We start from the raw sequence: 14926 nt of genomic DNA on the forward strand, positions 1-14926 counted from the left end.
GTGATTATCTCTGGATAGAAATCACCATCGGAGTATTCCAAAACAAATGCACAGAGACTGAAAGATATTGAAATTTCACGTGCGTCTCAAACACCTTGGAGAGTTGTGAGTATTTTTCCTGATTTTGGGAAGTTGGGGTATTTATCACTGACGTCTGTGGCAGTTTATTTACTGATCTCTAACATTCTGCGCCAGCGTTTTGCAGCACGCGCCATGTGACGAACAAAACAAAACGGCGGTATTCGACTATTCGTCTGCTGTCACCAATCGGTCAAAAACTCTCTTATTGATTGTACATTTTCGTTGGAAACAATCGATACGCCGGATTGTTCAACTTTACACATAGGCGAAATTTTGGCATTCGATCTCCTCCTTGACCTAAATATCTTGACTGTTTTATAAATATTTGACAAAGGCCTTGATACGTTGTGGAAATTAAGAAAAAATGGATGTAAATGTGAGGAGAAAATGCAGGACGCCTGGAAAGAGACTGGTCCGTCTTGGTTGGGTTTTTTTAGTGAGTGTACGTTTTTCATTGTAATATCATTCATCATTCCGTGTCAGATTTGGCGTGTTTTTTCGTTAACTGTGGAGAGACGAGGTCAGAGACAAGGGCGGGCTCTGCCCATCCTCTTTATTATTAACACGCCAATCTTTCGGAGGGTTCCGTTTACATTTTATTACTCAGTGGAATCGTGGGAAATTTGTAAACTTTTCAATAACCGACCGACACACCACATGTGTATTGGTCTGGCGCCGCTTGGTTCACGCACTTTCATAAAAGTGTAGGCAATAATTGCAGTCTCCAAGCGAAAGGCGAAAAGTAGATAGGTCCTTTCTGTAACGTTGTTACTACAGCTTATTCCAGGAACGTTTTCGCCATTCGGAATCAAGTTATTCTGCGCACTCCGGACCAGCTTGCCTGGGATTGTCACGTCTCGTTGTCTCTCACTCCCCAATTACTCGCTAGCCAAATCCTTGGATTACTAATACATAACTAAAATCTTTAAGATTTTGCTGTTTTATCGTAACTTAAAAGTGATTTGGAATGGAATGCTCAGCTGAAAAAAGCTTGAATGCCTGGGTCTGACTCGGTCGATGAAACGTCTAAACCTCCAAATTATCCCGTACCCGTTTATTGTTTTACAAAAACATGGTAGCCAAATTTGCCAATCGCCAGGTTATTCCACATTAATGATCGAAATGACGTAAGAGTTCTTAAGTCGACCCATCCGGCACGCATAAAATTTGCATGCTAGGACATATCAGGCGTTCAGCCGTGTGGTCTACAGACGTGAATCTCCATACGACAAAAGAGCTGGTATGAAGTCGCACAGAAGTCTGGCATCATCTTGTATATAAAGTGAGTATACAGTGTTTAAACGTCGGTGAAGGGCAAAACCTTATTTGATCATCTTGTATGCTGACAGCTGAAATTTCGCAGTTTAGTTCGGCGCCTTTGTGCAAGATGTACATATTAAAGGCAAAACAGTGCAATGTTTCCAAGTCGTTGTAGTGATAGCAGTTCGTTTTGATAATGCCCTCTTTTGGTGAGAGATCGTGCATTTAATATATAAACAACAACGTCTTGACCAAAGAATAGCTTCGCAGTCACAAATTTACTCCGATCAGAAGCAAGACTTCTTGGGAATGGGTTCACGGATTCTTCTTCGCATAGCTCACTTAGCACTGTCAACACAATACAAACTCGAAAAGCATAAGTCGTTCAGACAATATAAATTCTGTAGTTATCATTTCTTTTTATTTATTTGACACCTCAAAACTCAACTTCAATTGCTTTCAATCATTTTGGTCCATCAACCACGAAAGGTAGACCTTTTCCTCGCATTTGGGAAGGTCTGCTTCTTCAGACAATCAGTCATGTACCCACTTTTGTGGCATTAAAAGAAGGACCACAAAGATGACAACAGGTGTTTTACAAGGTCAAATAAAGAGCAGCAATTGTCCAGAAAGCACGACAGGAATGGTATTGATGATGCCCACATGGCTTCTAGGTCAAGTGTTGCACAGAACATAGATCGATGTAATTATGAAACTGTGAATAATAATATTGCCATGTAATTTGTAGAACTTGAGACATTGTCCTTTGATGTAATTGTCAGTATTCGTTAATTGTAATGTTGGTGGATGTCAGGCACAAGAACTTAGTGATAATATTTATTGCTTCGCACTGACGTGGATCGCAACTACGGGATCGTCGTTACCCGAGCCCGCGATGTCAAACTTGGCATACCCGTTGTTGTCAACGTAGACCGTGGGTCCGGTGCATTTGCCGTTGTTGAAGTCTCCCAAGATGATGTTGCAGTAGGTACCGGAGGGAAGGCCCGTCTGCAGGGTCTGGCTCAGGGAGTAGTCCTCGTTGTTGATCACGATGAAGCCTTTGTTGCCGCGACCGAAGGCAATCTGGTACCAACCGTTGTCCCACCAGTTGGCGAAGGCCTGGCCAACCGTCACCCGTCGGAAGTCCACCATGTTCTTGATTTGCCTCCAGCGATGCTCGCAGATCCAGCCGTTGCCACAGGTGTTGTCGGCGTAGAAGATGGGCGATATGATGTTACCAGCTGAGTCGCGAGGCGGACTGCTGTTCGGGTCACTGAAACCGAAGCTACTCATGACGCGAGACAGTCCGTAAGGGTGAGCCAGCATGAAGGCGTTTGCCATCTTGTACAGCCTGGAATCCTTGTGGGTGATGATGCCGCCTCCACCTCCGTGACCCCTCTGGTTGTCGTGGTTGTCGACAAACACCATGGAGTTGTAGTCCGGAACGAAACCCCAGGCTTCGCCGAAATTTTTGAAGTACTTGAGTGGATTCTGCCGATGAAAGCCCTCGGCGAGCTTGATGCCATACTTGAACTCCGTCACCCTTCCAATGTCCAAATACTCCCATGAAGACACGGCCTCCCCACCCTGGTCGATCACCTCCTGGACGATGAAGGGACGGGCGTTGCTCGGGAAGCCAAAGTTGGTGTTGAGGTTCTTCAGCCGGTTGTAGATGGCCTTGAGGTCACCCGGCCACATGTGTTTGGCGGCGTCCAAGCGGAAGCCGGCCACTCCCATGTCGATCAACCTGTTCAGGTACTCAGCGATCTTACCCCGGACGTAGTCTTTGCCAAGATCCAGGTCCTTCAGGCCAACCAGGTCGCAGTTGCGGATGGAATCCACGTTGCTGTAGTCGATGCCGCTAGGAGTTGGGCATTTACCTTGTGGGTAGTTGAAATCATACTCCGAGAAAGGCACTCTCCAGAAGTCATACGCTGTCGAGGAAGGAAAAGGGGTAAACGCAGACCATTAATTCACTATCTGGCAAATTATCACATCGGCAATTCCAGTGTTATGCATTATCCGTGACAGAGTATTTAAGAGCTCAATGGATAAAACCTGAAAACGTATTTTTCAAATCTTATACATGCACCATCTAGTAAAGGTCAAGGAGATTACAGTCTAGGAGTTTCTGGCTCATTTTTCTGGATCAATAATTGGATGTCGTGGTTAATTGGCTCTGTCGCGGACATTGAGTTACACTTCCTTTCATAACTCAGAGAGGTTTTGGAACTGATGTGAAATTGAAAGTGTTGCCAGTCAATGGTGTCAATTTGAGTTTTAATTTGTAGGACGATGTGATTCTGTAAAAGGAAGTGAAATGGGATAATTGGGATGTGCTTTTGTCCGTCTGGCACATCTTGCCGGTGTTTGCGCTATACTCATGAACAGGTGCGCCGCGTCAATAACGATCTGCAACGTGGATCACTCGTCAGTATCAAACAGCGCCATCTACCGTTCCGGCACGAGTCCAAACAGTTAACGCTGAATGTACTTACGTCCACTGCCATCGGGAGTGTTGGCTGCCATGTGATTGATGACAGCATCCACATAGATGCGGACGCCGACCTTGAAGCATCGGTTCACCATGTCCTTGAACTCGTTTTCGTTGCCGCTACGCGTGTCCAGTCCGTAGCCGATGGGCTGGTACCGCTCATACCAAGGGCGTTCGGGCGTAACTTTGAAGTTCTCGCTGGGCGGGGAAACCTGGACACCCGCAAAGCCATGAGGCCCTAGCCAACTAAAGGTGGTAAAAAGAAAAATACATACATACAATCCCAATAACATGACAATTTCTTGAAATGAGAGATGGGTGAAGTTGTTTCAAATGTTCTGTAGATGAACAATGTCCTCTGATATTTCCAAATGTATTTCTGGACACGAGTCGTATCTTTTCTTACGTAGCCATGTGGGTCTAAGATTTAATGGAAAGTTCATGAAACAGGCAAAAAGCATCCATCAACATGTAGCAAACAAAAGCTTTTTTTCCCCAATGAAACTCCAAATAAATGATTTCTTACTTTTCACACTCGTTGGCGATATCCTTCCATTTCCACTCGAACAGGTGCACGATAGCCTGCCTGTTGTCCATGGTGTGGGCGTCCCACTGGGCGACAGCCACGCCCAGGAAAAGGCAAAATACCCATAAAATAGCCATCTAATTGTAAAAAGAAAGAGAAGTCTCTTAGGCATTTACATGCATGATTCCATGTTCTCGTTGAAGAGGGTAAAGTTAGAGTCTTAGTACATCTAGGATTAGGCCTACAATGCCATGGTCAAACAGCTTTTTACCTTCGAAATAAAAATACGAAACGGGATATTAACGAAGTCATTTTTTTCTATTTCGCCATTAGGAAAGCATTCTTAGAATAATCACTATCATAATTTACGTACACTTTTTTAAATAGTGAAAATAATTAGCGAAGTAGTAAACAAACAGATGTTTTTTTTTCTATGCCTTTATCGCATCATAAAAAGGGATGCAGTTGTGAAAATATGTAACGTTAGCACAATGTGAAACACTAGGGAGAGTAGGGATGGGAGGGTCGAAGCACTCATGGTGGGTGACTAGAGCGGTAGGTGGGCGTAGGAAGGCAGATGGAGAGGTGACTATACATGGTAGAGTAATTGGGAAATGAGGTGGAGGCAGTCGGGCAAGCAGGGGAGAAGGGGACCTGGACAGGGAGTGTATGCCCGGAGAGGAAGGATCAGGCTGCAAGATGTTTACTAGTCACCACGCAACAGGGAGATAGACATGATATCAGGCAAGAACTTGTAGAGGGGCTCTCAGTCAAACAAGTAGGTTTTTAAGCTTTTGGATAGGAACGGGAGAATGATGGCGAGGTATAATGGTGATAGGTAGATCAATATGTTGACGTGCATTGTGGTGAGAGCAATGGCTTATTTTGGTTCCAAGTTTCAGAGGAAACCGTGGAGATGATTTTCTGAAGGGGCGCTCATTGGGTTTTAAATAATAAAAAAAACTCCGTTTTGCCTCTCCTGCATCCTTAGTGGGAGGTGGGGGTGCAAGGGTAGAGACAAAGCCTTCAAATGGGGGGTCGTGCTAGCGCAACTTGGTGATGGCAAGGAAACAGACAGGTGCACACAGACATGCGGAAAGGTAGAAGAGTATGCTGTCAAGAAAACACAAGAATAGAGCCATCATATCTTACAGAACTCGCACTGTATTAAAAGATGTTTAAAATATCAGACTTAGGCCAACTTTACCTTTCTCGCTGCTCTTGCTCGGTTCTTGACGCCGGAGACGAGATGAAAATCTCCCGACTCATGGGTCGGTTTTTATACAAAATGAAACCCTCACAAACAGCCTCGAAGGGAGAACGGGGATATGCAGCCTTTATCACAAGAGATATCATTTTCATCCGAATCTCATTGATTGACTTGTCGTCAATAAACTAGTTCAAGTTATCAAGCGTGGGTGATGGAGTTCTAGAGACCTCGATTTTTAGGGTGTAGTCTTTATTCAAGACCAGTTCGCGTTTGCATCCACAACTCCTGAAGGCACGAACTCGTATCAATGTCATGTGACGAATAGGTTTTTTTTCAGGGCGACTAACTATATCGCAAGTTATTTATATCGAACCAACTTCTACCTGCAGATCAGTTGGAGTTACACGGTATACTACGAGAAAATTAACTTACTGTTGGTAACTGCTCCCTAACTTTCTTCAACATTAGGGGCCTATAGCTCTAAAAAAAAAAAAAAAAAAAAAAAAAAAAAAAAAAAATTACTAAAAATATATCGAAGTCAGACCCTTTGAGATTATTAGTTTATCAGAGGTTTACAACACAATTGACGTCACCGAAGGTATTTTTGGAAAAATATTTACATATGCTCTGAAAATATGGCAATTGTTTTTCAAAACCAAGTTCCTAAATCAGGTCTGTCAATTAATATTATCAATGTATGTCAAATGACTCTGGAATAATCGGGAATATAGAACGCACACACTGATTAGTTGAAGTGTTGACATGAAAAGACAAAAAAAATAGCTGACTCGCATACGTGCAGTATTTTATTTGAAGCGCCATTTTAACGCTAGCGTATAATAAAAAAAATAATGCAATTTTGTGGTCTTACTCTTTATTTATACTCGAGTGCAGTTTAATGTTACGGAACTTGATAGTTAATTATGTTATCTTCATGTTTGAGACAAAAACCGATAATCAAAGAAAGAAGAAACCGAACACCCAAATCGAAGAGTGTAGTCTTGGGGTTGGTGTGATTATTCTCGAAATGGCCAATGATGAAAACACATTAATAAATAACACTCAAAAGGTTGTTTGAGTTAAGACAAAAGTCTGTGGATGCACCAGAGTCTCTTAAACTGCATGGTATACATAGTGTTTTGTTAGGCTAAAATAATCTAGCTACATGAATGACTTATAAGTAAATGAAAAATCATGGTCTTCTTGCTCACAATCATAGTATGGCCTTTTAAAGAATGTTCATGCCTTATTTGTCCATTTTGAAATATCGAAACAAACAAGTGCATCGGGTATTAATAATGAAATTGTAGGTGTACTAATAATACGACGATGCGAAAACACATCTGGATGAAGACGGTAGCCAATTTAGGTTTTGTGCTGAGAATTTGGAATAAGCACAACAGCTGTTTTTACCTCGAGCCAAACCCGATTAGAGTATCCATGTTAATTATTAATATCAACAATGACCCTACGGTGTCTCTGATGATGCACCTGTATATTATAACGGTTATAAAGTCGCATCACTGTCGTAAAAATCAACAAAAAGCTGACAAAGGATATTGATTTTTTTGTAATATAAAGCCGATAGAGAAAGTTATTTTAATCGTTTTGCATAACGTGCACCGTACCGACATTAGGTCAAGGATTTATTTAAGGTTTCTTGAAAGAGAAGTATTGTATCACAATAATTTTTAAAACGATGTTCTGCCCGTCCCTCAAGAAAAAAAAATGGTCAATGGTATGTGAAACAGTTCAATAGCATATCAGGGTGGTGTGTTTTTTTTCAAAGCAAGGACCAAGCCTTTTCTCGTTATGCTCTTCAAAATTATATATAGGTCGAACGTTTGAAAGATGTCAAACTTTCTTTTCCCAGATTGTTTTGTAAATTAAAAGTCGCAGAGAAAAGTTACAGCGAGAGAGTTTAGAAGAAGAGCCAACAAAAGGGAAAGTAAGATTTACCAAATACAGGAAAAGAACAACTTTGACAAGATTAATTATAGATAGAAATTGATGGACGGCTATATGGGAGCTCTCCCAAAGCGGATGAACCATTAATATTCCGATGGTTACGAAGAGCCATCACATTTTGCATCGTCAATAGAAAAACCTACCAGAGAATTCAGAAAGAGCGGTCACAAAATAAGTCTGTTTTTCATTGTTCAATTTCAAATACTTAACATTATGCCTATTCATCAACTGTTCATACTGTTTATTGACATTTTTTACGTAAGTCATAATACCCTTGGGAATGAAGAACCCCAAAACATATGTGAATGTTTGATGTGAAACTAAAATCTGCTTAAATTGTCCTAAAAAAATAAAACGGGACTTAAAATCATACCTGTGAGTATCAAGGATAAAGAAAGATAGTAGCTTGTCTTGTTGAATTAAAAGAGGACAAGCAATTATAGGATTAACTTAACATGCCTATAAAAGAAAACATCCGCAATGGCCCTGCCAGTTGGTATTCGTGGAATCTGCATCCCTGTTCCCTTTCTTGAGGTAAGCTTTTAACTTAAACTTTGTACGTGTTTTCTGCAAATATTAAAATCGTTAATGTGATTTTACGCCTTGGAATTAGGTAGCGCTGCCAAATTACCAAGACTGACTTTGATTTGTCTTGTTGATAGAATCCTCAATCGGAGCAATAAACCGACACATTTCCAAAAACTCACAACTCGCTTTTTAAATTTCAGCACTTTCTCGGCATAATGAGGAGCATATTGTAATACAGAATCCTAACGATTCAGCCGGAAATGTCGGCGTCTATTTTTAAAAGAAATTAAAGGCATTTTAACAGAAACCGAAGAAGGGTACCCCCAAAAACACCTCCTATACAGACAATTTTGAAATCTGGTAATTTTCTTCATATTTCAGATGAGGACTCTGTGTTTGTTGGTTATTCTCATTGGCTCTGCCTTGGGCCAATGGGACGCCAACACTGCCTACGACAGACAGGCCATGGTTCACCTGTTTGAGTGGAAATGGACCGACATTGCTGACGAATGCGAGAGGTAGGCTGAATGAATTTTCATTTTAATTATCGGGGAAAAGTATCCATTCAGTATAGATACTTGAAAGAAAAGCTATGGTTATGCCTATTCTGAAAATATCGTGTAAGGTAAACATGTGACTGACACATTGACAACCAAGAACGTCTTTGTAGAGGGAATGATTATAATGCTTAAGCCGAAATTCTTATTAAACTGTATTTTCCCTAAATAAAAATGTGCATCTTATCTGATATTTGCTTTTATTTGGAAAAATGTTTTGTTGAGTACATTTATCTGATATCTTGGTGTAGAGAAGTTTTTCCCTTGTTCCCCGAGTTTTCCCTTTTTCAATTAAACAAAATCCGGACACGTAGGCCTCCTGTAGCATTAAACAACATGTATTCTGTGGTCTCTACATGGACGTTTGAAGCAAGCACGTAGCTGTTATCATTGGCCAGTAAAACTTTTCTAATAAATACCTTTGAGCCAAAGTTCAATCTGAATAATGATTTTATGAAACCTTGTCGGTGAAAATTACACCTTAGGTTACGCCCTCCGAATTTGTCAAGTTTGACTCACAGAGACAAAGATAAGTAAGATTTGCTGCTTTGCAGGTGGAGATACTAATGAATGAAAGATTTGCGGAGACACCATGTGTGAATAATTTCTCAACTAGGAGAATGGTTCTGAAAAGAACTAGAAGTATAAACTCGACGTTAAGGTCAGTATGCTCTGACCGTCAGTATGCTCTGACACTCTCCTGAAGACGGTCAGAGCATACTGACCGGAACGGCGAGTTTATACGACACCAATCAGATCCTTCAAACTTGACCAATATTGAACCAGTAACAGCAAGGCTCAGAATGCATGTTTCCATAGGAGGGTTAATCAAATTGGAAACAATACTCACTTGTTAACTTTATCACCGTTGACTACAGATACCTGGCACCCAATGGCTTCGGCGGTGTCCAGATCTCGCCCCCGTCCGAGCACCGGGAGGTTTGGAGCCCCTGGCGGCCGTGGTGGGAGCGCTACCAGCCCGTCAGTTACAAGCTGACGAGTCGCTCAGGCACGGAGAGCGAGCTGAGGGATATGGTCATGCGGTGTAACAACGTCGGAGTCAGGATCTACGTGGATGCTGTTATCAATCACATGGGATCGGGAGGTCAGTTTCTCTGTTCTCATTGCTTGGCTTCGTGACCGAAGATTTCAGGAGGACGGTGTATAGGTCTAGGTCCAATAAACAAAATAAAAATAAATGAAATCTCAATCGATACTCAGTCAACAGCAATATCCATAGCTCTATTTCGCAAGCATTTTTGGGTGCATGTTTTCTTTCTGTGCAAATACTTTTAGGCTTGGTAACTTACTGTGAAATTGACCCATGTTGTAGCCTGCTGGTGGATGACAAGTCCCTTTTCAGGACATATTTTTTTGGGGGTGGGGTGGGAAAGGTTTTTTTGTGATTACTGGCGATTTCTTAAGCCTCGGGCCGTACCTATTTCATCACCCTTCAAGAAATCTGTTTGTGTGACTTGCTTCATGCAGGAGTGAATATTGAGTGAAATATTTAGATTTAGTTACTTTTTTGTTGTTCAGATACTGGCTACGGCACTGCAGGTAGTTATTATGACGCTTCAGCGTTCAGTTTCCCCGGCGTACCCTTCGCTAGCTGGGACTTCAACGTAGCCAACGGCAAATGCAACTCCAACAGTGGAGACATTGAGAGCTACCAAGACGTCAACCAGGTCCGCAACTGTAATCTGGTGTCTCTCAGAGACTTGGACACCTCCAAGTCCTACGTCAGGTCCAAAATTGTCGAGTTCATGAACACCTTGATTGACATTGGTGTCGCTGGCTTCCGTGTGGACGCCTGCAAGCACATGTGGCCCGGGGACTTGGGCGCCATGTTCGGGTCACTCAACAACCTGAATACGGCCTACTTCCCCGCAGGATCCAGGGCGTTAATCTTCCAAGAGGTCATCGATCAGGGAGGGGAGCCCATCACAGCGGGTGAGTACACCCCCTATGGCAGGGTCACCGAGTTCAAGTATGGGCTGAGAGTGGGAGAGGCTATGAATGGAGCCAACAAGCTAAGCTATTTCAGTAACTTCGGAGAGGCTTGGGGCATGCTGGCTGACGGCTCGGCCTTGGTCTTCGTGGATAACCACGACAACCAGCGTGGTCACGGCGGCGGTGGAAGCATCATTACTCATGAGAGTCCTCGCCTGTACAAGATGGCCAACGCCTTCATGTTAGCCTTCCCTTACGGCTTCGCTCGTGTCATGAGCAGCTTCGACTTTAACCACGATACTGATGCGGGCCCGCCAGCTGATGGGAACGGTAACACGCAGTCGGTCACCATCAACGCAGACGGAACATGCGGGGGAGGCTGGGTGTGCGAGCATCGCTGGAGACAGATCAAGAACATGATCGGGTTCCGCAACGTCGCTGCCGGTCAGCCGCTCTCCAACTGGTGGAGTAACGGCAACCAACAGATCGCCTTTGGTCGTGGCGACAAAGCCTTCATCGCCATCAACAACGATGGGTACACCCTGTCTGAGACTCTCTACACTGGCATGCCGTCCGGGGAATACTGCAACCTCATCCTGGGTGATTTTGATTCTTCTTCTAGTTCCTGCAGCGGTCCCACGATCCACGTTGACGGGTCAGGTAACGCCTACTTCAACGTCGACACCGGGGATGACCCAGTAGCGGCCATTCACGTCAGTGCGAAGGTTGGCGATTCCAGCAGTTCTCCTTCCAACCCTGTCAACCCTGTCAATCCTGTCGATCCAGGATCCCCAGTAGGCTACCAGCGCACCGTCATCTTCATCAAGAAGCAAACGATCTACGGTCAAGACCTCTTCATCCGCGGTGGGATCGACCACAACAAGCGAAGTGGCTGCACTTCCAACGCCGACACTAGCGCCTGTGCCTTACCGATCAGTCACAACATCGGAGGCACCAACGGTCAGTTCAACGCCTGGTCGTCCGGTGACGATTTCCTGGACTGGTACGGAGCAGAGGGCGACCAGAGCACCTACCAGGGAAGCACCCCTGACGGTACGCCCCTTGTCTGGACCACAAACAACCCTAGCAATGGAGCCAACGTCCAGGCTAATGGCTACGGCTACACTCCGCTCAACAAGTGGGGTGATCACTACTGGATGGTTGACGTGGACATGGATTGCGACCAGACGGAAGGAAGCTGGTTTGAGGTCAAGGCTTACCTCAAGAATGGCGCCGGGTGGGAGGGTGACATCGGACAGGGGTCTTGCTCGGGCTCATCTAGCGGGAGCAAGCCTTACTCCAGCAACAACCATTTCGCTAGATGCGGCTACTTAAATGTGTTCGAATTCGGTTCTAGCTCCTGCACCATGGAATCTCTGTAAAGATTCGGTTTAACTTTTTGTTAAATTTCATTGATCACGATATTCATTTACAATGTGTCTGGGCAAATATTTTGCTATGTGATGTATTCATCAGAAAATTTTCAACACCTTTCAGATTTTTAAAACTGCGTGGACAAACTCTTTTAATCTTAATTACCTCGGAAAAGTAGGTCATTTTATTTGCTGCAGTGCCAGAAATTCCAATTTTTATTCCTTATTCCTAGTTGTTTACATAATAATTTCATAAAATAAATGAACCAGCCAAATCAGGAGCTATTTTTACATATTACTTTCGTGCAAGTTGATGATTGTCTTTATTAACCAATGAAGCTACTCCCTGTGATATCTTTGCAAACAGAAACATCTTTTAAAGCAGTCAGCCAAGACCAACCTAGAAAAAAAACCCCAGTAAAGTTTTAGAAATAAAACCACACACCCCAAAAACGGAACATTACGCAGTTTTTGTTCAGTGTTATATCAAATAAACGTGACAACGTGACTGCTCACATACAAAGTCAAAAGACCAGAATAAATGCTTCCAACCCAATTTAGGGTTAAATCCTTCATACATTAAAATACTGCATAAAAATAGCGTTGGTGGCGTAGATTGTCAGTAATAGCAAGTCACAGTGTTCACAAAATTAGCCCATCGTCTTTATCTTACTCAATAACGCCATAACTTGTTTGCCTTTCTTTTTGCACGCATACCCATTTTCGTTATCCGCAAGTTGAAGATCGTATCGAGACAACTCTCTTTAAAGGTCGGTCAATAAGCTGTCAATTTTAATCACCTGTCAATTTGTTTCACACTTCACAAAAGAAATTAAACTTCATATTGTAGCCAGTTGCAAGTTTTCCCAGAATACTTAAAACAACCTAAATCAGCACAAACTAGTCTTGGGTTTTTTGTGTGGATATATATAGAAGCCACGAGTTGTGGCAAACATCGAGATAACACAGTTCATAAACCCGTTTCCGCACGCGCAATTGGCACTGTGCTCGTCAAAATTTTCCTTTCTATTCTATTTTTATATTCTTTTCTTTTCTTTTCTAGTATCGCGAGTAGTGGTAAGCAACTCCTTATACGGAGACTGGCTTGCGCGTCGCGCGCACTGCGCGATGTGGCGCAGAACGCAGCTGTGCCGGTGTGCTGTGAAATTAGGACTATGACATGCTGGCTCACTGCTTAGCTTGCGCATGCCTAAAACGGTAGAAGGCACCGGATTTCTTAGGAGTCCAAATTTCTTAGGAGTCCAAAAGACCAGCAAGCCGGTCTTTATCGTCCGTTTAAAACCGGCCACGTGTCTGGCTCTCGACCAATAGGAATGGCTAAACTGTCTAAGGTATTTATGAATGGTGATTTACTTGTGATGGACTTGTGATGGACTCGACTACATCCGAGTTCCTTCCAGTTGCAAATTGCTACAGATTTTTGTAGGTTTCGGTTTTAATTAAAATCTTTATGCAAACACTTTATATATTTTTTGTATTGGTGACAGACAAAAAAAAGGAGGGCGCTGTTTGGTTGTGGTGAATTTGGGTAAAGTGCAAGAGTTTATCCAAACCAAATAGCGCCTCCCATGGCGTATATATTTAGGTGCGTTGGAGTAGCTCACCCGGATCGACTCGGGTGAAGCTATAGGCAGACGGGTTAGCCACGACAGCCGGGCTAATCAAACGCTCACCCGCGGGCCATCACGATCCTCACGTGACGCCCGTAGCTCTGGACGTACGGCCGTACCCACTGACAAAACGCCTGTTTCGGATTGGGACTTAGTTTGAGATTTACTGCTTTTCAGTCAATTGCAAAACTCAAAACAGTTGGGCCCGGCCGGATTATAGCCTCAAAAGTTGCAATGAACTCAATAAATGATTACCTTTTAGACTATAAATAAAGTAAAAAATTTGAGATTCCCGCTATCCAGCCGCCATATTTGTCCATTTCTTGGAATGAACAACGCATGCGTGTGACGTATTTCCACCCCTGACTCTACTCACAAGCAGGGCGGCGTAATTTTTATTCCTAGGAGGGTTAGGGGCAATGTCATGAATAATTCATGTTTATCCATGAGAACGGACAATGACATCAACAGCATTGTTGTTAGTTACTCAACTAGTTACAATACATTAAAGCATTTTAAAGAACGGTGGTCGTCGAGCTACCACACAGTAGCCTAGTGGATAGCGAGATGAGCTATGGATACAAAGATCCCCGGTTCGAATCCACGTCTTCGCTGCTCATTTTCATCAGCTATTTTTCTTCACCAAATTTATCACTGAGATAATTTTAAATTAAGGGGAAAATAGAACGAGAACCTAAGTCTTGCAATGATTCAAAGGAAAAACTGAATTATTCATGACATTGCCCCTAACCCTCCTAGGAAAAAAAATTACGCAGCAGGGTCTATGGTGGCTGAGCCCCGAGAATGACGTCAGAGCTAATCGAACGGCATGGGCTGACCCGATTCGACCCGGGTAAGCTAAGCGAACGTAGCCATTATCTCATAAAGGCTCATTATCAGCCATCCACTATTTGCCAAGAGCGCCACCACAAAGCACAGATGAAAAGATTCTTGCACATTGAGCTGGGGGTAGTGGTATTTGCTCATGCAACGGAATCGAAAGAAAATTGCGTATATTGGCTGCAAACAAAAAATACCAGACGTTTTCGTGTCTTCAGGTTTAATATTAAGTAATTTAAAGGCCTTTGTTTTTATTCAGATTTTATTTTTTCTTCCTTTTTTTTCCTTTTTCTTTTTGGGACCCAAAATCCCATAGACTTTGTACGCGTTTAATGCGGGCCCCCACTTTTAAATTAAAACTGAGTCATATCCCAACGAAACTTAACATGGAAAAAGACCTTATAGGTGAGACCTTTGTAGAAGAATGACGTCATCATTACGTCAACATGGGTCACGTGACGTCATTTTAAATTTGCATATTTAAAAAGTCCTATATCTAGAGAAC

The 14926-nt window shown here is 43.0% G+C and overlaps 2 protein-coding genes across 2 annotated transcripts; one reads left to right on the forward strand and one right to left on the reverse strand.

The window, feature by feature from the left end:
• Positions 1 to 1756: 1756 nt before the first annotated feature.
• LOC119736998 (alpha-amylase 4N-like) lies at positions 1757 to 9556 on the reverse strand. Its single transcript, XM_038211043.1, has 4 exons — positions 9475 to 9556; positions 4362 to 4498; positions 3840 to 4081; positions 1757 to 3275 (listed from the first exon to the last, which is right to left on the reverse strand). Exons 2-4 carry the CDS (start codon positions 4496 to 4498, stop codon positions 2179 to 2181), a joined length of 1476 nt encoding a protein of 491 aa, XP_038066971.1. The 5' UTR covers positions 9475 to 9556; the 3' UTR covers positions 1757 to 2178.
• On the forward strand, positions 7988 to 12248 carry LOC119736997 (alpha-amylase-like). The gene is made up of 4 exons (XM_038211042.1): positions 7988 to 8073; positions 8449 to 8585; positions 9503 to 9729; positions 10164 to 12248. Exons 1-4 carry the CDS (start codon positions 8020 to 8022, stop codon positions 11957 to 11959), a joined length of 2214 nt encoding a protein of 737 aa, XP_038066970.1. The 5' UTR covers positions 7988 to 8019; the 3' UTR covers positions 11960 to 12248.
• The last annotated feature ends 2678 nt before the right edge of the window (positions 12249 to 14926 follow it).

Source organism: Patiria miniata, unplaced genomic scaffold (assembly GCF_015706575.1).
Source record: "Patiria miniata isolate m_02_andy unplaced genomic scaffold, ASM1570657v1 HiC_scaffold_3, whole genome shotgun sequence".
Taxonomy (NCBI): domain Eukaryota; kingdom Metazoa; phylum Echinodermata; class Asteroidea; order Valvatida; family Asterinidae; genus Patiria; species Patiria miniata.

Bases quoted from the DNA above. Each gene is read 5' to 3' on its own strand.
- LOC119736998 (XM_038211043.1), bottom strand. From the start codon at position 4,498: ATGGCTATTTTATGGGTATTTTGCCTTTTCCTGGGCGTGGCTGTCGCC. The intron at 4,082-4,361 runs GTAAGAAATCAT...TACCACCTTTAG, and splicing joins ATCGCCAACGAGTGTGAAAA to TTGGCTAGGGCCTCATGGCT. The intron at 3,276-3,839 runs GTAAGTACATTC...CTTCCTCGACAG, and splicing joins CACTCCCGATGGCAGTGGAC to CGTATGACTTCTGGAGAGTG.
- LOC119736997 (XM_038211042.1), top strand. From the start codon at position 8,020: ATGGCCCTGCCAGTTGGTATTCGTGGAATCTGCATCCCTGTTCCCTTT. The intron at 8,074-8,448 runs GTAAGCTTTTAA...TTCATATTTCAG, and splicing joins TCCCTGTTCCCTTTCTTGAG to ATGAGGACTCTGTGTTTGTT. The intron at 9,730-10,163 runs GTCAGTTTCTCT...TTTGTTGTTCAG, and splicing joins CAATCACATGGGATCGGGAG to ATACTGGCTACGGCACTGCA.